At 56.9% G+C, this 18,730-nt stretch overlaps 2 protein-coding genes across 3 annotated transcripts in view; both read right to left on the reverse strand.

Annotated features, from left to right (window-relative positions):
* On the reverse strand, positions 43–6,012 carry KIAA1614 (KIAA1614 ortholog). Of its 2 annotated transcripts, XM_021404315.1 has the most exons (9): positions 5,299–6,007; positions 4,650–5,000; positions 3,990–4,053; positions 2,935–3,081; positions 1,536–2,699; positions 1,184–1,376; positions 952–1,067; positions 694–878; positions 43–551 (listed from the first exon to the last, which is right to left on the reverse strand). In XM_021404315.1, the coding sequence occupies exons 1-9, from the start codon at positions 5,696–5,698 to the stop codon at positions 358–360; spliced, it is 2,814 nt and encodes a 937-aa protein (XP_021259990.1). In that variant the 5' UTR covers positions 5,699–6,007; the 3' UTR covers positions 43–357. The 2 variants fall into 2 exon arrangements, with proteins under 2 accessions (XP_021259990.1, XP_021259991.1); XM_021404316.1 differs by lacking the exon at positions 43–551 and having other exon boundaries at positions 707–874; positions 5,299–6,012.
* The window catches only part of XPR1 (xenotropic and polytropic retrovirus receptor 1), an 82,033-nt gene continuing 72,032 nt past the window's right edge, over positions 8,730–18,730 (reverse strand). The window contains exons 12-15 of the mRNA XM_021404317.1: positions 11,137–11,303; positions 10,513–10,652; positions 9,746–9,967; positions 8,730–9,073 (exon numbers count right to left, since the gene is read on the reverse strand). Of these exons, the coding sequence (XP_021259992.1) occupies positions 9,013–9,073; positions 9,746–9,967; positions 10,513–10,652; positions 11,137–11,303 (590 nt within the window). The 3' untranslated portion in view covers positions 8,730–9,012. The remainder of the gene's footprint in view (positions 9,074–9,745; positions 9,968–10,512; positions 10,653–11,136; positions 11,304–18,730) is intronic.

An 18,730-nucleotide genomic window follows, 5' to 3' on the forward strand; every position in this document is an offset into this window, starting at 1 on the left:
TATATATATATATATATATATATTTACACTTTTGTGGTTTTTTTTGTTTTTTTTTGTTTTTTTTTTGCAGTTTGAAATAATTTAAATGAGACCCACCAGCCCGTGGGCAGAGGTTTCCAGCAGGGGCAGGGAGAGCCCAGGGCTGGAGAGCCGGGGTGTCCCCGCGCTGGGGGCAGGTCCTCGGTCCTGCACTGCCTCCTAGCTGTCCCCATCCCCACAGGGAACTGCGCATCGCACCAAAGCAGGGCGGTCCCGTTGTCACACCCTCTTGGTGAGGTCCTTCTTGCGTCCTAGCTCCACGCAGGACTCCAGCAGCACCCGCAGTCCGCCCTGCTCCTCCCTCCTGGAGCCACGCCGCTACCGCCGAGCGGGGCGCTGCCGAAGCACGCGCAAAGCCAGGCTGTCTGCCCGCAGCAGCAGCTCGCGGATGCGGGCCAGCCCCAGGCCCGACACAGCGGCCCCGTTGACCTGCAGGATCTCATCGCCCACGCCCAGCAGCCCCGCGTACAGCTTGGCCGTGCCCGCGTCCGCCATCTCCTGCACGTAGACACCTGCGGGGAGAGGCGCGGGCAGCTGAGCTCCCAAATGACCCACCAGCCCCCAGCCCCAGCGCGCTAAACCCACACGGGTGATGGTCTTCGGTAAGGTCCCTTCCTACTTAAGCCGCTCTACGATTCCACGGCCGTGGGGTACCTGTGTCGGGCCGGCCGTGCCCGGAGGTGACCTGGAAGCCGAAGGAGCCGTGCGGGGGCCGCTGTAGCTGCAGCAGGCTGGTGCCGTCGGGGAACACCTCCACCACGCGTCCCACCGTGCGCGGCCGGTCGGGCGCGCCGATGTCCTCCACGCTCAGCGAGTGCCGCGGCCCCGAGGCCGCCTTCCTGCGGGGAGATGGGGTGAGCCCAGCACGGCACCGCCCGGCCAGGGCTAAGCGTGGCGGTGTCCCCGTCCCACCTGTCCCCGTCCCCTGGCTGGGGCAGCAGGTAGGCGCTGGCTCGGGGCGCCCTGCCCAGCAGGCTGTGCAGGCTCTGGACGGAGGCGGCTTTTTGGGGCTGGCGGAAGGGTGACACCTGGAGAAGCGTGACACCGAGTGAGACGCGCGGCACCAACACCCTGCTACCCGCCACGTCCCCGGCCACCAGAGCCCTCCCCGACCAACGCAACCCTATTGGAGAGGATGGCTCACCAGGGCCTGCAGCGAGGGCGACCGCTTCACGCTGGGGCCGTTGGGCGCGGGGCCGGGCAGCTGCTCCATGCTGTAGCAGCGGAAGCGGCCCAGGCGCTGCTTGGTGCTCTGGCTCAGGCTGCACAGGAGCCGCTTCAGCCCCGAGGATGCCGCATCCCCGCTGCCCTTCCGGCTCGCTGCCCGTGCTGGCTCCCTGCAGGGTGATGCCCAATGGTGTTTAGCAGTGATTTGTCCTCAAAAACATCTTTACCCTGCTCTACTGTGACATTTAGGTTATTGGTGCCCAAAAGCATCGCGAGGCCGAGCCTGGTGCTGCACCAAGGAGGGATGCTTACGGTCCCTCGCCACTCACCCAGCTGTCGGGCTTCCATCCTGCTGTGCCTTGGGCGTCCTGATGGTCTCTCCAGGTGGTGCCTCTGCAACCACAGCGCAGCGTTGTGCTCCCAGCCCACAGGGGCGGCTCCCACAGCCCTGTCCGCCAGTGTTGTTGCAGTTATTGGTGGACAAGGCACGCAGGGGGCTCCCCGGGAGCCAGACGGGGCCACAGGGCCCCCGCCGCTGCCCTGTGCCCTTGGGTTGGGGCAAAGCGCTCCCAGCGTCAGGCTCTGGGCACTGTTGGCTGCTGGCAGGGGCACCTGTCCTGCAAGGCACCTGGGAGCAGGCCTTGGTGCTGGTGGTGATGGTGGTGGTGGTGGTGGTAGGGACATGAGAAGGCCCTGCTGGCTTCAAAGAGGGGGCTGGTGGCTCTCCATTACCCACTGCCTCGTTGCTGTGCCTCCCCTCCTGGCTACCAGCTGTCCCTGCTGACATGGGGCAAAGCGTCCCCGAGCCCCCAGCCACACTCATGCCCTTCTCCTTCTGTGCTGGGGTGCGGGGGCTGCGGTGGCTACGAGCCCGGGGGTCCCGGTGCCCCCGTGGGTGGGGGCTTCGGGGCCGCGGCTCCTCGCTGTCGGTCCGGCAGCCATCGGAGGTGTCGGTGCTCTCCAGGGCCGAGTCCACCTCATCCCCACGGGTGACGTTCCCGATGTAGGTCTCCTTGATCTTCTCGGTATGGATGCGCTGCCGGGAGGGCAGGATCCAGAGCGGGGACCCCCCAGGACCCAGCGGCCGGGCCTTGGGCTCGGGCTGGGCAGCAGCACCAGGACCCGTGCGCTCCCGTCCCCGTGCCACGGGGCTGCCTTCGGCCGGCACGGCGGCACCGAGCAGGGAGCCACAGGCCTGGCACTTGCCCCCAGCAGGGACATCAGCGCCCCGGGATTTCACGGGGCCATCCCCAGGGTGCCCACGGGGCTCTCCACCGCCGCGCTCCAGCGCCGAGCCCAGCACCCGGCGGTGCCGCAGCCGCTCCAGGTAGCGCACCTCGGCGTCACGGGCCGACTCGTCCTCAAAGCGCACGCGGGACGGGGAGGGCCCCCGTGGCCGCCGGGGCTCCCTGCCACCCGACTCCCCACTGGATGAGTCGCTCAGGCTGCCGCCCGCCGGGCCCTCCACCTCCTGCGTGGTGACACTGGGCTCCCTGTGGTAGGGACAGAGGGGCGGCGAGCTGCTGCGGTGCCAGGACAATCCCTTCTATGGGGCGAGGAGCGTGGCTAAGGAACCCAAGAGCACTGAGCCCACGTGACACCGCATACGGCCCCCGCACCGCACCTCTGCTGGGGCGGCCATGCGTGCCAATAGGGAGCTGGGGTCAGGACTCAGCTGTGGGGTGGGACCCGGGTGTGGGGCGGGACGTGGCACGGCGCAGGGCTCACCTGGGGGGCACGGCGGCGGGCGGCAGCAGGAGGTCGTGGCTGGCGCGCAGTGGGTTGGTGCGAGCCTTCATGCGGGCGCGCTGCAGCAGCTGCTTGGCCTGCTCATGGCGTGGGCTCAGCTCGAGCTCCTGCCCGGGAACAAAGGCCCTGCAGGGAAGGATTAGCAAAAAATAACACGGATTAAAAGCGGTTTAGCGGTGACGGGGCTGCTCTGCGTGGAGAAAGCAGGGCCTGGCTTGCAGGCACTAGGGACACCCCTGCAGGCAGCCCCGGTGCCGTTGCGCTGCAGTGGCAGCGATTTGGGGGGCTCAGCAGCAAGCCTGGGGCCATGCCCTGCGCCAGAGGCATCCCAGAGGCGTCTGGGGAAACTGAGGTGGGTGGTGCACTAGCCCTGCAGCTTTGGGATGGGCCCAGCCCCGCTCCTTTCCCCACGTGCACAGGGGTTCCCTGCCCTAGGGGGAACCCGCAACCACACATGGCCCCGCTCCCGCACCGCCCCCCTGTTGGCTGTGGCCCTAATCCCCGATTCAAATAATCAGCTCGGCAATCACGTCGGGGAGCCCAACGCCAGCCTGCCCACAGCTGGAACACACCCATGCCCTGTGCCAAGCCATGGCGACCCACGGCCACGTACCCCCATTTTGGATGCCCCAGGGCACCCTCAGCTCTCAGCCCTGTGCCCCCTCAGCACCAACTGAGCCTCAGCTGCCAGAGCGCTGGAAAACTGATCATTGCCACATGGCTGCTTTCACCCCAAATTGCCTCCAGACCTCCTCCATCCTGCCCCCCAGCATTGCTGCTGCAGCCCTGCTCACCTGCCCTGCCCATCCCTCTTTGTATTTTTAGCCCTGCCGCTGAGGTTTATCATTAGGCCAACGAGATTACGCATTCCTACCTCCCGTAAGCTCTTAAGCACTGGGGATACATTTCTGTCCCACTCCTCTCTCCTGGTGGGGACACCTGGCACCAGCCCTGCTCTGTCACCTCGCAGCACCATGGGGCCCCGTCTCTCCCAGACCCCTGTTCATCCCCAGGTGAAGCATTTGAGGTCTCACCTGCAGCCCTCAGCATCCTGCAGTGAGACCCCTGAGTCCCAGTCGCCATCGCTCGCTGGCACCTCTGGAACAGGACGAGAAGGGGAAAGGCATCACTGGGAGCTCCCAGCCCCATGCTGACCTCAAGCCCCCTCTTCTCCCAGACGTTTTGGCATCTGAGTGCCCAGGAAATGGACACAGGACCCTGGGGCTGCAGGGATGGAGACTGGAGAGTCATAGAGTCATAGATCCACAGAATGGTGCAGGTTGGAGGGGACCCCAAAGCCCCCAGCCCCTTCCGCCGCCATGGGCTGGCTGCCCCCCAGCTCAGGCTGCCCAGGGCCCATCCATGGCCTGGGGCACCTCCAGGGATGGGGCACCCACAGCTCTGGGCAGCAGCGCCAGAGCCTCACCACGGTCTGAGTGAAGGATTTCCCCCTAACACCTCATGTAAATCTCCCCTTTTAGTCCAAAGCCATTCCCCCTTGTCCTATCACTATCAGGCCATGTACAAAGTCAGTCCCCTCCAGCTTAGCAGCCCTTCCTCGAGTACTGGAAGGCCGCAGTGAGGTCTCCCCGGAACCTTCTCTTCTCCAGACTGCACACCGCAGCTCCCTCAGCCCATCTCCATAGAAGTTCTCCATGGGGACCCACTGCAATGGGGGAGGCCCAGGCACGCACCGTGCATCCCCAGCACCTCGTGCAGCAGCCGCCGGTTCCTTTCCACCCTCTCGGCCAAGGACAGCGGCTCCGTGCCCGCTGCCACCTCCCTGCTGCCCGATACCAGAGCCGGAGAGCCCCCCAGCCCCCCCTGCTCCCCCCAAGGCGCAGTGCCATCCAGCAGCCCGTCGGTCAGGTAGGTGCGGAGCTGTGCCCGCGGTTCCTCGGCTCCGGCCTTCCCCCTGCGGGCACGGGGCTTCTTGGGCGATGGCCGCTCGGCGCCGCGCTTCTCCTTCAGCGCCTTCACCTTGCCCTCCAGCACGGCGTGGGGGCCCCGGGGGGGCTCTGCGGGACGGGGCCCCTCCATGTGCACTGCGAGGAGAGAGGGCGTGAGGGCGGCCTGCCTGCGGCCTACACGGCCGTCCCCGGCGAGGCCCGGCGCGACGCTGAGTTCTCAGTGTGCAAACCCCGCGTGGAAGCGCCTTCCCCAAGGCACCGACGGAGCCCTCCGTGCCCCGCTCAGCCCAGCAGCCCCTCATCCCCACCCAGAGAGCCCGCAATGTGCTGGGGGATGAGGAGCACCCCTCCGTCACCCCGTGCCCCCCTCAGCACGGGGACGGGGCCCCGTGCGTCCCCAAAGAAGGGGGGCAACCACGAGGGCCGGGCTTACCCCGAGCATCGGGAGAAGGCCGGGATAGAGAGAGAAGAAAGCGGAAGAGGGGAAGGAAGCAAAGGGAGGAAATTAAAAAAAGCAGCAAATCCCAGCCCCTCCAGCCCTGCCGGAGCTCCGCCGCTTGGCTGGGCTGCTGGCTGCGGCCGGCCCTGCCTCCTGCCCGGCCTCCCCCTCCTCCTCCCGCTGCATGGCGGGGCTCCCAGCCAAGCCCGGCGCAGATGCTGACACCGGAGCTGAAGGCGGCCACGGGGCCACCGCGGTCACACGCAGCCCGAGGGGATACTGGGGACACGGTGAACCCAGAGCGGTGCCAAGGCCACCCATGGGACGCCCTCTGGTCGGGCGAGCAAAGGGCACTCCCCCTATCCCTGAGTACCCCATAGTGTTTCTGCGGCATCTTTCACCCCCAGCAAAGCGTACGGTGCCGGAGCATCCCATGAGCATCGCCCGCATCCTCGCTCCTCCTGCTTGCCTCCAAGCCGAACCCTGCAGCCATGTCCTCACCCCAAAGCCCAGCAGACCCCAGGGCGTGCCCCCTCCCACTGCAGGGACCCCACCCCCCCGCGCTGGGCAGCGCTTACCTGCAGGCACCGGGCACGCCGGGGAGCTGTGGGGGCCACGGGTGAGGCGGTCCCGCTGCATGCTGCGGCCTTTGATATTCATCATTGGTTTCATAATCCCCACCCGGAGGAAATCACTGGGATTATGAAATTGTTTTAATCCCCCTCCCCCCCCACACACACCCGGCTCCGGCCCCCGCCAGCATGAGCGGCCGGCGAGAAACCGCCGTTATCTTCTTAAATCAGCCCCACCAGGGCAGGGGCATCGCAATTTCCGGCAGCGGCCCCTGCAAATCCCATCGGGGCATTGCCCGGCCCCACGGCGCGGGTGTGGGGACCCAGTGGGCACAGCCCCACAGCACGAGGGCAGAGCGCAGGGGAAGGCGGGCGCAGAGCAGCGACAAACGAGCGTCAGGTCATTGGAAAACAAAGAGCTTGTAATAATGAAAAAAGGACAGATTTAGTAACCAATCACTTTTTCCTTTTAAAAACACAATCACAGTAACTTCGCTTTATACAACCACCTAGGAACTATGAAACAGTATCACATTGTGCATTATTATTATCTTTTTTTTTTTTTTTTTTAAACCTACTTATCAAGAAGGGTATTCCACACTTCAGAAATGATATCCATTTGGGAAAGGAAAGAGGAGACAGCTAACAGCGCAGTCACAGTACACCATGAGTCCAAGCAAGCGGCAAGTCTTTGTCCTCACCTTTTCCACTTAGCCAGAGAGAAGAGTGGAGAAGGGGATAGCGAAAGAGAAAGGAGGAAGGAAGGAAGGAAGGAAGCAAGCACCCACAGAGGACTAATCACACTCCATAATTACTTTGGACATCTACAGGTCGGGGCGTCGGAGAGGAACCATGAGACCAACACGGCGGGGATGGGGAGGGGCCGGGGCGTTCTGCTGCCCCGATGCAGGGAGGACGAGGCCACGGCCGGGCACCGAGCGGGGCCAGGAGCCCTCTCCTCTCCTCCTCCCACAAACCTGCCTTTCTCCGGTGATTTTCCTTTTCCCTAGGCCAGGCTAACCCTACAGCAGCGCTGTAGGGCCGCCGCTGCCACAAGGATCGTCCGCTCTTCCCCTAGGAGCCCCCAAGCCCTCTTTTCCGAGGAGACAAAACAACCCGGTCGCTTTCTGGAATCAGAACTGAAATTCAAGGAAGCTGAAGGCGGCAGCTCGCTGTCCCCGTGTGCACGGTGCCCGGCACAGTGGCACAGCCCTGGGGGCACCCACTGCAGCCGAGGGTCCCTGCAGACACCAGCGAACCCAGCCCATTTCCAACCTCCATCCCAATCCATGCTGCCCTGATGGCTGCATGTTCCACGCAGCTGGCTCAGGAGCAAGGTGCCCTCCTGATTTCTCCGGGGCCGCCGGCGGGTTGGGAATGCAGGCAGGGAGCACCGGGGAGACGGGAGCCTTCATTAAAGAGTCAGGCTGCCAGGAATTGAGGCTGCTTTCCCCACAAAGCATCCTCCCTGCCAAAGGGGACGGCGCTTTATTTTGGGAAATGTTTGCCAGCTGCACACCGCCTCCCCTTTTTTCTTACTTCTCCTGGCAGCAAAGGCAGAAAAAAAAAAAAAGAAAGGGAAGGGAAAGAGCCTGGAAGGAGAAAGGTACAGGAGTTCTTGCTTTCCATAAGGCTTTGATAAACTATGCAGCAAGAATCGAACTGCTTGCAACCTGCAGCATCGGCTTCATTCTGGCACAGATCCAATACCACTTCACTTCAACCTATTCTAAATGAAAGGAAGAGAACTGAGCTTCCTTCCTCAGATCCTCCGGGTGAAAAGCACAGCGGGCAGAAGCGGAGCAGCAGTCAGGGGAGAAGCCATGCTACCAGCCCATGGAAAAAAAAACAAAAAACAAAAAAACAAAAAAAACAACAAAAAAAGAGGATGTGACAGCAGGGATTCCTGCAATCCCATTGCCAAAACCAGACACGAGCCAGACAGACAGACAGCGGGGCAAGGACCCGACGGGCAGCACCCACCTCCCCCTGGCAGCCCAACACGCCGCTGCCAGGACCTGCCACGCACTGCCTCTGCTGCGGGAGGAGAGAGCAAGGCGCAGCGCTGCTCCTACCTAACGGGCTCAGCTAGAGATGATTAAGGCTTTGAAATACAGCTTCTGATCTGGACAGGGGTGCCGGGAAGCCTCAGCCTAGCTGCTCGCGCTGGCGGTAGGACCCAGCCTTCCCTTCCAAAGGGCGGCTGGACGTTCAGCGCCGCTGCCACCACGGCCAGGCCCAGAAGGGGGGAGCAGCAACTAAAAGGCGGAAAGAGAAACTTTGGTTTCAAATAAAATGGGAAAGAAAGCAAGCGAGCACAGGTAGACGGGGGCACGGCGCCTCGCAACCAGGGGGCATCGGCACAGCACAGCCCCACCACCCCGCACAACCCCGTCCGCCTTCCTGGGTTCGCTTCACCGTTACAACCTTCATTGCACAGGACTCAAAATCACTCCGGTACGGTCGGTAGGTTTCATAAATAAGGTGAAAGCTATACGCAACAGATACATCGTATTTCCAAAAAAAAAGAAAAAAAAAAAAAGAAAAAAAGATAAGAAAAGTTACATCAAATTAAAAAGTAGCTTCATGAATGAAGATACTGCTCTAAGTGCACTTTCCCTGCAAGTGCAGCCAGTGCCTCAGCGCTGGATGTGAAGGAAAAAAAAACCAAACAAACAATAAAACAAAACGAAGATAATCAGATTTAAAAACTTAAGTCCGGTTTCAACCAGTCAAAACCGGGCCAAGCAGAAACCGAGGGTGTTCTCGGCACTGTCCCGATAGGGAGTCCCTATGATGCTTCTTTATCCGGACAGGTTTGTATGTCCTTGTTGAGACTGTAAACAATCCTCCTTTCCTGAACTGTCCTCTTTATTGGCAAAAGAAAGTAAAATGTTTTATTGTTATTATTATTATTTTTTTTTTTTAAATAGAACATCCAAATTAACCCAGAAGAAAAGAAACGAAACACAGTGAGCTTGTTGGAGTCCATAGGAGCTGGTCTGGAAGAGCTCGGAAAATGTGTTCAGTGTTTTCTCCTGTTTTCAGCTGGAGCTGTACCAGAGATTGGGGTACTTGGGGAAGAGGGGAGCAGAACGAGAAAACAAAGGATGCGGAATAAGAGACCGTGGCTGCTTCATGTGTTCACTTCTTTTGCTAGGTCCTCTATCAATACCTTCGTGTCAGAAGACTTGGACCTGGAAAAAAACACAAGCAAACAGAAGACGCTCACTGGGGAGAAGACGCAGTCGCTCCTACACGCAGACACCGAAACGTGGTGCACCCCAAAAAACCTCTTACAGAGGTGGGGAATGAGCCGTGGCTCAGAGCACAGCCTCGTGTGATGGTGCTGTCTCCTCCTCCCCCCGCTCCCCCCTCTGAAACAGTGATGAAACAGGGAGGCAGTGATGAAACAGGGAGGATGTGCCGCAGCCATTAGTGCACAACGCTCCTTGCATGTCCTGCTTTCTCACCCCAGGAGCTGGTCTCTTGGCCAAGGAGCTGTGTTCGGGGGGAAGAAGTGATGCCCGGACACCGGAGCATCTTGTGATGCTTGGGGCACAGGCACAGCCAGTAGTGCCTGGGGGTGCAAAATGGGGAAACGTTTGGGTGTATGAATGAGGGGGTGGAAAGAAAAGCAGCACGGGTTTGGATCTGGGAGAGGAAGGGGTCTGAGATCTCATGTGAAATCTTAATGAAAGGATAACTGAAACCTTGGGGCGGCCTGGAGCGTGGAAACGGGGGAAGAACCCGACTCCCAGGCCCGGATGTCTAACCCCCACTATTTTTGCAGGAGGGGAGTTTTGTAAGGGGAACTGCCCTCACCACAGCTCCAGGGTTTGTTATACGAGAGGAGAGGCAAAACGTACTGTGAAGCAAGGCGAGGTCTGCGCAAGGAGATGCTCTGGCTGCGCTTCCACTGCTTGTTCTTCCGGCGGTTCCGTACGCCATCTTCCTGGTCCATCATCTGATCCAAGAGCGTCAGGTCGTCGGCGTTGAGCGGTGCCACGGAGATGTCCCTCACGGCACGGAACTCACCGCAGTTGTTCAGGTGCTCGTTTTCCAGACGGAAGAAGTTCCAGACAAACCGCCTGGGTGGAGAAGAAGCCAGATTTACTGACGTGGCACAGAGGCAGCAGGCATCGCAAGAGGAAGGAAGAACGCACGGCAACCTCCGCCACGTACACAAGTGAGGCTTGGCTGCAACGACTCCTATTTATGTGGGGGGTCTGCAGCTAGAGCATGAGGGTGCAAAGAGCCCTGAAACCCCGCAGGATGCAAACCAAGGGTGCAGAATCCAGACTGCTGGGAAGGAGCAGGAATCTGAGAATAACGGCAAACGTAAAAATCGAGAGAAGTTTCGACTGCTTCTGCCGACGATACAATTTTAAGGAGAAATTTAGTAATAAGGCATCCTTCGAGATTAGATCTAGCAGCTGCAGAGGGAATGGTACACGCAGCCAAAAACCCAGCCCCGCATTGCTGCACAGCCTTCCTCAGCACCCTGCTCTGATTAAGTGGCCCTGTAAGATCTCTCCCTCCACTTCAGCATCCAAGGAGCAAGAGGCTTCCAGCGGTGCTGCTGTTTTACAAGGAACAGGAAATCCAAACGAGCCGTTCCGTCGGGCAGCCTTACCTGAAAACCTCAAGTGGGGCGAAAACAGTAGAAATGATATCCCCGGCGTACGGGAAGATCTGCATGGAAGTGAGGGAGATCTGGATGGTCCACGCAAAGCGCAGGATCACGTCCTCTACAATGGCACAATAGTAGTACGCCTGGAGCACAAGACACAGATGGGACAGGTCAGCAAGAAGGCGGCCTTCAAGGAGAGGCAGCCCCGTGTGCTTCAACTCAGAACTCAGCTTTGTTGCTTTCACGTAGACGGGAATTACGTCCCGTGCTGTTTGCACGATACACACCAATGTATACCACCACACTTTTCATTCCTGGGGAAAAGACCCTGCCAGAGATCTGTGCAAAGCATCACACAGCCATGCTGAGGCCTGCTTTTAAACAGGCTTACATTGGCATAACTTCTCGTTGTAGACACAACCGCCCTGGCGCAGAGGGAGCAGAGAGAGAATCTGCTCCTCGGTCACTAAAAACCTCAGCAGCACGATCTCTTTGTGACAAACCCTGCTGCTACAGCATCCTCACGCCCAGCATGCGGGGGGTAGGAAGCAGCCAGCTGCAGCGTGCAGCTGAAACCGACAGAGATGCACTTTGCTACGAGAGAGCAGCCCTCTCGAATATACTCACTTTCTGTGGGTAGACGATTCCTTCTCGAAGAAAGGTATTTTCACCAGCGTTTTTGTCAAAGAGACCCCAGTCCATCTTCAGGTCCCAGATGAGGGTGTAGCAAGAGCTGATGAAATAGAAGATAATCCACAGGTAGAAGAACACTTGGGTGTCGCTGTGGTTTTTAGCTGCAAAAGAGAAGAACGGCACACTTGTGTACAACCTGAAGCGGATTGCTTCTTCAAAAACCCACTTCGACTCATCCAGCGTTTTGCACTGGGAGCTGAGACGCGCGGGGAGATGTTCATTCTCGTGGCAGATGTGGCAGGCTCGTTGTCATCCTAAGTCCGAACGGCAGGGGGAAGCTGAGGGCCGCGTTTCACAAAGGACACGGGCTGTGCAAAGGACAAGCAAGGAGGCAACGAGGAGGATTCTGCAAGAGCGTAGCTTCGTTTGCAAAAACGCAAACAGCACATTAAGTCCCCTAACAGCCTGAAAGAAGACGGACGGCATGGGAATTCCACAGGCTACCCCAGAGCATGGGGGGGGACAGGGGAAAACATCGGGGCAATTTGCTCTCTCCTTCCCTTTTTAACAGCTCTGATACAAACGCATGGCAGCGATCCGATAAAATTAACGGAGGTGAAAATGAGAGGCACCGTGCGAGAGTGCATCCTCCCCATCACGCCTGCCAGGCTCCCTGGACACGGCGTGCAGATGTAGGTCAAACACACACACATGTGCCTTCTCTTTTCAAAGCACAACACCCCCCCTAAAGCAAACCCATTAAAACCATTTATGCAGCACAGCCCCATCTGCAGCCAGGCTCCCGGTCGGTCGAGGGAAAGCTCACTTGAGCTGCACAGCTCCAACTGGGCAGCCCGCTGCCATGCAGGGCACTCACCCTCCTCTTCCTGCAGCTCTGACCCCACCGCCCAACCCAGCTGCTACACGGATGTCCTGCTCCAATGCCACGTTCCCAAGTGCTGCTGCCACAAAGCAGGGCTCAGGTGACACCCGAGGCTTACCGACTAGCAACCTATTGCAAGACGCTGCCCTCCCCCGCCAGCTCCTCCACTACGTTATTTCATAGGGAAGAAAAGGCAGGTGCTGACGCGCAGTGACTCAGACTCTAAGGCTGTGCTCGCCTGCATTAGTTTTGGCTCATTAGATCTCCACGTTCAGTTTCCCCTACCAGATCCTAAATGATCATTCCCAGAGGCAGCTACGAGGTTAAGTGCTTTCCAACATCTAAAATACTCTGGAGCCTGCAGGCTCCCTAGAGGGGCTCAGGCTTGAAGGCTGGGTCAGGCTGCTTTGCTTGGGTTTCGTTTGTTTTCTAAGGACAGAATTCAAGAAAACTGGAACTCCACACCTACAGGGAGATGTGGAAGGCAGCGCTGAGGGTACATCCACGGCAGTGCCCTGCAGCACTGAGGAGCAGCTAAGTGGTGTTGCTGGGACGTTCTCCATTCATGGAGGGGATGGTCTGCACCCAGACCATCCTACCCAGGTCATCCTGACTCCAACCCCTTCTTGTCCCCTGCTTTCTCTCACCCACCAGCCTGCAATGCATTCAGCTCCTCAAAAACTTCATGACGCAACCGAATCCTCTCCCTGGCAGAATGCTCTCATCAGAACAAGCCTATTGTCTTCAGCCTTGGCCTTTGAGTCCCATCCTTTAATGGCTTACCTTCTTTTTCCTCCTGCCCGCGATTCTGTTTCATACCTTCCTTCCTTCTGGCCTCATTGGTATTCAGCCGGCGCACAGGAATATGTTACTGCTCCAGGCAAGCAATTATATCTCAGTCTCCTCTGGTTGGTCCTAGTGGCCCTCTTCAGCACTGCTCAGGGGGCTAGAAAATCAAGGCATCTGCATTCTGCCCAGAGGCTCCATCTACCGCCTGCCACTTTTCGAGGAGCAATACGTTGCTGTGTGTATGTACGATGTCAGGGTCTATTTACGCAGGAGCTGCTTCATCCCATTTTTATTTTAAGGACGTGCTAGAAACCACCACATCCACCATTAGAGAGCCTCGGGATGACAGAAGCGCACCGGACACGTGGTAGATCTCAACATCTCCAGGAGGGGAAAGAGACTCAAGTTCTTATCAGGCCATGGGCTGCAGAAAGCCTCCTGCAGAGCAGCTGGTGGTCAGATGTGCGAGGACCTTTGTACTGCCACCCAGCACCTTCCCAGGCTACAGAGCTATTCCAAACAGCACGTGCACCCCCTCTTGCAGGGGGTTTATTTTAACGCACGTTCTAATTAGCATGTCTGCAGCCTGGAGGTGCCGGGCTGTGTCAGAGGCCGCTCGAGTTCGGCATCTTGCTGCAGCATCCATGGCACCTGCACTTGCTGCAGAGATGCTGGGGAGCCCCTCGCTGCCAGGGCCACTCGCAACCTTCACTGCAAGATTTCCATCAGCATCCTCAGCTTCTCCTGTAAAAGGCAATCCCAGCGGGTACCCTGCATAAATACACCCGCAAAGTGCCCCAGAAGGTCACAGAGATAAATAATGGAAGGCTTCAACCTTTGATCCGAAGCTGTGAACGGCCACAGAGCAGGAAAGCAGCCACAGGCACGTGTAGCAACTGAATTTACTGCCTGCAAAAATTGCTGATAGACAAATATCTTCGATACCAAAAACAGCCACAGGGGAAACAGTTTCTGACTAGCATTCTGAGAGAGTAATACCGGGCAGAAATTATAGCCCCTTCCAAGCACAGGCAAGAGAAAACTCGCTTTCCATCAAAGATAGACAGCAAATACTCTTCTGAATGCAGTTAATATTGACTTTACATCCAAAGAATACTATCTGTTTACCCTGCTGAATTATTCCGGGGAATGTAAACACCATATAGTATTCAACACAGGAAAAGAAAAAAAAAAATCAATGCCATGTATTATTGAAGACCTGGATAAGAGCACAGCGGCCCTCGATAAGCACTCCTGGTGTGTCAGCCACCGCAGCCGGTGGAAGCTGTGATAAAAGCGGTAAGAAGTCTGAGGTTATCAGCAAACACAGTCAGGTGAGCCCTGCTGCACGATACCAATCTGACTGCATGGAGCAGGCCCGCCTCCAGCACGAGTTAAAAGCCTCCCGATCAAGGCACGCCAAATGCAGGCTCCCTTGATGGCAAGCCATTCAGTCTCAGGTGAGGTGGAACCTAAATGAAGAATATACGTATTTACTGCGAGCTCCATGGGAGGTGTTAGCAAACTGAGCACGTACCCAAGGCAGGCTGTGAATGACGTGTGCTCCTTCACTCCACCCCAGCACACCAAGGGAGGAGTGAGACAGCCAGAAGTGACTTACCTACAAGGGAAGTGCCATCGGGTGGCACCCCAAAGCACGTGTCTACCACCTTATGGCTTGAAACCAAGTCTTACTGCCCCTCAGTGATTCTAATTATGAATGAGGCATTCAAGGCCAGGCTGGATGTGGCTCTGGGCAGCCTGGCCTAGTGGTTGGCAACCCTGCACTCAGTAGCGGGGTTGAAACTCGATGATCTTTGAGGGCCTTTTCAACCCAGGCCATTCTATGATTCTGTGAAGGAAGGGCAGTAGTGCTCCCCCAACCAGCAGGTACCTCTATTTAATGCTAATCAGTGGCAGAGATGGTGGGCTTAATGCAGCGGAAAGGCCAATAACCCCGAGGAGCACAAGCAGGACTCGCCACTGTGAGCTGACAGGCTTTGTCAAATACCAACCACTTCCTAAGAACAACCTCCCCTTAGATTCTGCAAACCTCTACTATAGCCTCGAGGCACAATTTAAAGTAAAGTAGCAAGAGATAGCACTGAAGAGCTGTCAGGAGGCAACCTTCAAGTTCTTCTCCTATTTAAATTCTGCGTTTGTAGAACAGGGAAATCCCTGAATCCTGTTTTGACTATATATATACACATATATATTCTGCTGATTTACACTGGGTTTGTAGGACAACGCAGCTCTGTCTGATTCCGAGACATCAGAGCGCTCTCATAGCTTGTATCTCACAAACAAAAAGAAACATGATTTAATTGCAAGCTGGAGGAAGCACGCCACTCCCTGCTGACAGATTGGATTCTTCCCCCAGTGTCATTTCTCACGTCTGAGAAGTGTTACCCGGAGGGGGAGGGGGGGGGGGTCTCACTGAGAAGGATGGGGCTTCCAATGCAACCCTTTGCCAGCAGTCTCACTAATAAGAATAGCTGAATTCACAGTCCAAAATAAATGGGGTGGTCTAATTGAGGGATTCACAGAATCATGAAGGTCGGAAAAGACCAAGATCACTTAGTCCAACCGTCAGCCCATCCCCACCATGCCCGCTGACCACGTCCCTCAATGGGATGCAATGCCACCTGGTACCTCTGCAGCGCTTACAGATCCCAAAAGATTCCTTCAAAATACAAAAGCGACCCCGAAAAGCCAAACAGCGGTGACTTATTGCACCTCCCAGATTCCTGCAGCACCACAGAACCCCGGGTCGGCACACGTTTGAAAGGTAAACCCCTAGGCCATCCCTTTTAGTTATGCCTTATTCATTAGCGCTCTCGCTTCTCTAGTCACCATTCAGTCAGGACCAGATGAATGAATCACTGCCTGGTATGGTGCCGAGGTGCCTCTTCCCCCACAGCCCTGCTGCTGGCACCACCAAGCATCCCACTTGACATTTAGAGGCCTACAAAGCATTGGAAGATTTCCCTGCGGGATTTGACGCCTCGTTGGTGCTGACACTCAGGGTGCAGAGTCAGCTCCCAATCTCTCTGCCCAAGGATGCATGCCACCAGGTGCAAGGCCTGCTCAGCACGGTCCCCGCTCCATCCACGGCATCACTTGGAGCTCTGGGTGAGCAATTAGAGCCAACAAGCCGGCATGGGAAGCCAGGCTGGCTCCGGGATGGGGTCAGAGGCCGGGATGGAAATGTTTGCCCGTGGCAATGCCTCGCATACTCCGCTAATGACACTGCCACCACTCTGACGGAAGAAGGATCAGAAAGACTGGCTAATGAACACAGCTCATTACTGAGGGCCTCCTGGGCATGGGATGACAAAAATTCATCCCAGCTCACAGCAATGTGACAGACATCGCACATTTTGGCTCCAAATAATCACCGTGATGGAGCTGCCGGTATGCTGCGCTAAGGCAAGCTGCACTAAGGCAGCCACTTGAGAAAGAAGGCAGCTAATCCCATTACAAAGTTTGTTTTACTTCAAGAGGGCAATCTAAGCACTCCGTCAGGCTCTTGTGACACCTAAATCAAACCATCTGGCCTGCCACAGTGCTGACAGCTGTTCCAGCATGGAGAAAGAGAGATCTTGTACCGACACGCAAGGAATAACAAAGGCAACAGGATCTCACTAATGCTGTGTTCCACTCCGCCACGAAAGAAGGCCTTTTTTCACTAAAAATATGCACTTGAACTCTAAGCATCCTTTTGTTTGGCCTTGCCAGCTCTCCCCATTCATTTCACATAGAATCAACACAGAATCACAGTATGGCTGGGTTGGAAGGGACCTCAAAGCCCATCAAGTTCCAACCCCTGCCGTGGGCTGGCTGCCCCCCCAGCTCAGGCTGCCCAGGGCCCATCCATGGATGTGGCACCTCCAGGGATGGGGCACCCACAGCTTTGAGGAGCAGGGCCAGCTCCTCACCACTCCGAGCAAAGAATTTCCCCGTAACATCTCACCTGAACCTCCCCCCTTTTAGTTTAAAGCCATTCCCCCTTGCCCTAGCACTATCTACCTGTGTAAAAAGTCAACCACCCTCCTGCATAGCTGTTTTCCACACCAACGTCTGACTTCCCTAATTCGTTAGCCCCAGTTTTCACGTTGCCTTGCTCTTGCCTCCTGCTGTAACCATTCAGGATCACAGTTAATCACCGTTCCACCTACCTGTAAATTCACTCTGTGGGGGTTACATCCTGCACTTTCTAACACAGTGGCAACCAGGTGCAAGCGACGCCCCACCCAAGCCACCAGTACTTTGGCAGGTAGAGGACGGCAGAGCTACGATGCAGCCAAGCATCCTCTGACAGCTCCCAGCACGGCCAGCATGGCCAGCATCCCCTCACCTAGAAGCCACAGCTGTGCAGTGCTGGGACAGACCCCGGGAGAACCAGTGACCCATTCCAGCGTGAAGTGAGCTGCACGGCTCGGTGTCACGGCTGGCAGCAGCCTAAACCACGGTGATGAATGAGGAGCGGGAAGCAGACCTGCAATCTTCCACTGGGCTTCCACACAGCAGCACATTTCCCATTCATCTTCATCAGTTCAGGCCTGCTTGAAGCTCGCTACGAGTAAGAGATGGTCCAGCACCTCCATGCAGAAGCTCATTCATCTCGGGACGACTGCTGCCTCGTCAGGTCATATCTCTATTCCTCGGTAAAGCAGCAAGCTTCACAGTTTGCATTTGTGCTAGCTTAAAAAAAGAAAAAAGCAAGTTCCAGGGGACAGGGCTGCTGCTCCGCCGCACTGCGGCCAGCACACGCTGCAGTCGCTAGGTAGCTTAGAGTTACAGACAGGCCTCATTTGCCTGTGCAAACATATCCTGGAGGACTATATTTACAGAACGCGGCCTTTGCTTCCCATTCCTTTGAGCGATATCAAAATACTGAGAATTCTTCCTTTGGGAGCTTAGCAACAGTTGCCCTTTGGTTCCCGCTGTCTTCCCTGAAATGTGCTTGCGTTTGTGAGCCGGCGGCGGGGCGGGCAGCTCGAGTTAGCGCTCGCAGCCGCTGCGTGCTCCAGCTCTCTGCAAGGGGCTCTCACTTGAGCGGCACTAATTCGGGAGGTGATGGCTGGGAGGGAGCTCTGCAAAACAAGCTTCGTTCCAGGACAACCAGAGCACCAGCCTGGGGGGGGGGAACCTTTGCTCTAGCAGCTACGGATAAGGCAGTACCACATATGCACACGTGAGCTGGACGTAACGAAGTGGCAGTTGCACGTTTGTTTGGCTCCAGTTGTTTTCAAGCAGCATGTGAAAATGCAGCACAACAATGCCACAGGTGCACTCCGGGTCAATTAGCCGGCTTTCGACACTGACAAACCCTCCTGACCACACAGCCCATCTGCACGCAGCTGGCAGAGGTAAGAAAACCTAAAGAACAAGTACAAATTATTCACTGCTCTAACTCAGAGCAGGCAGACAACCCTCCCCAGAGGGCTGTGATGTTCCTCGGGACTCCCAGGGAGAACAGCCTGGTGTACATTACCTGACCTCCCAAGAAAAGGCCACAAATTACCCTCTTCTCCTGGCAGCTGAAAGCTTTCATTCCAGACTTACAAGTCATAGACTCGCAAACAGAGGCACGAAAAACAGCTTAAATAAAACTCTCGTTAAAACGGCAATTAACAGGTTCGTTACTAACTGCAATTTAGAACAGGTCTAAGCAGCAAGGATTTTTACCCATTTGACACTTGTTTGGGCAGCGTTGGTGTTCCCAGCAGCACGCATCTATAGCCCCTAATGGCTGTTTTGTAAATAAGAGAACAGTGTTTGCCTCTGCTATACTTAGGCAGACGGAAAGCGTGGGGGAGCAGCGCTTCCACTTCCAGCAGCAACATGGTGAACACTTGCTAACCGTCCATCTGACGCTAAGTTTAGGGAAAGGGGGAAATCTGTGCAAGGAAC

This window comes from Numida meleagris, chromosome 7, assembly GCF_002078875.1.
Source record: "Numida meleagris isolate 19003 breed g44 Domestic line chromosome 7, NumMel1.0, whole genome shotgun sequence".
Taxonomy (NCBI): domain Eukaryota; kingdom Metazoa; phylum Chordata; class Aves; order Galliformes; family Numididae; genus Numida; species Numida meleagris.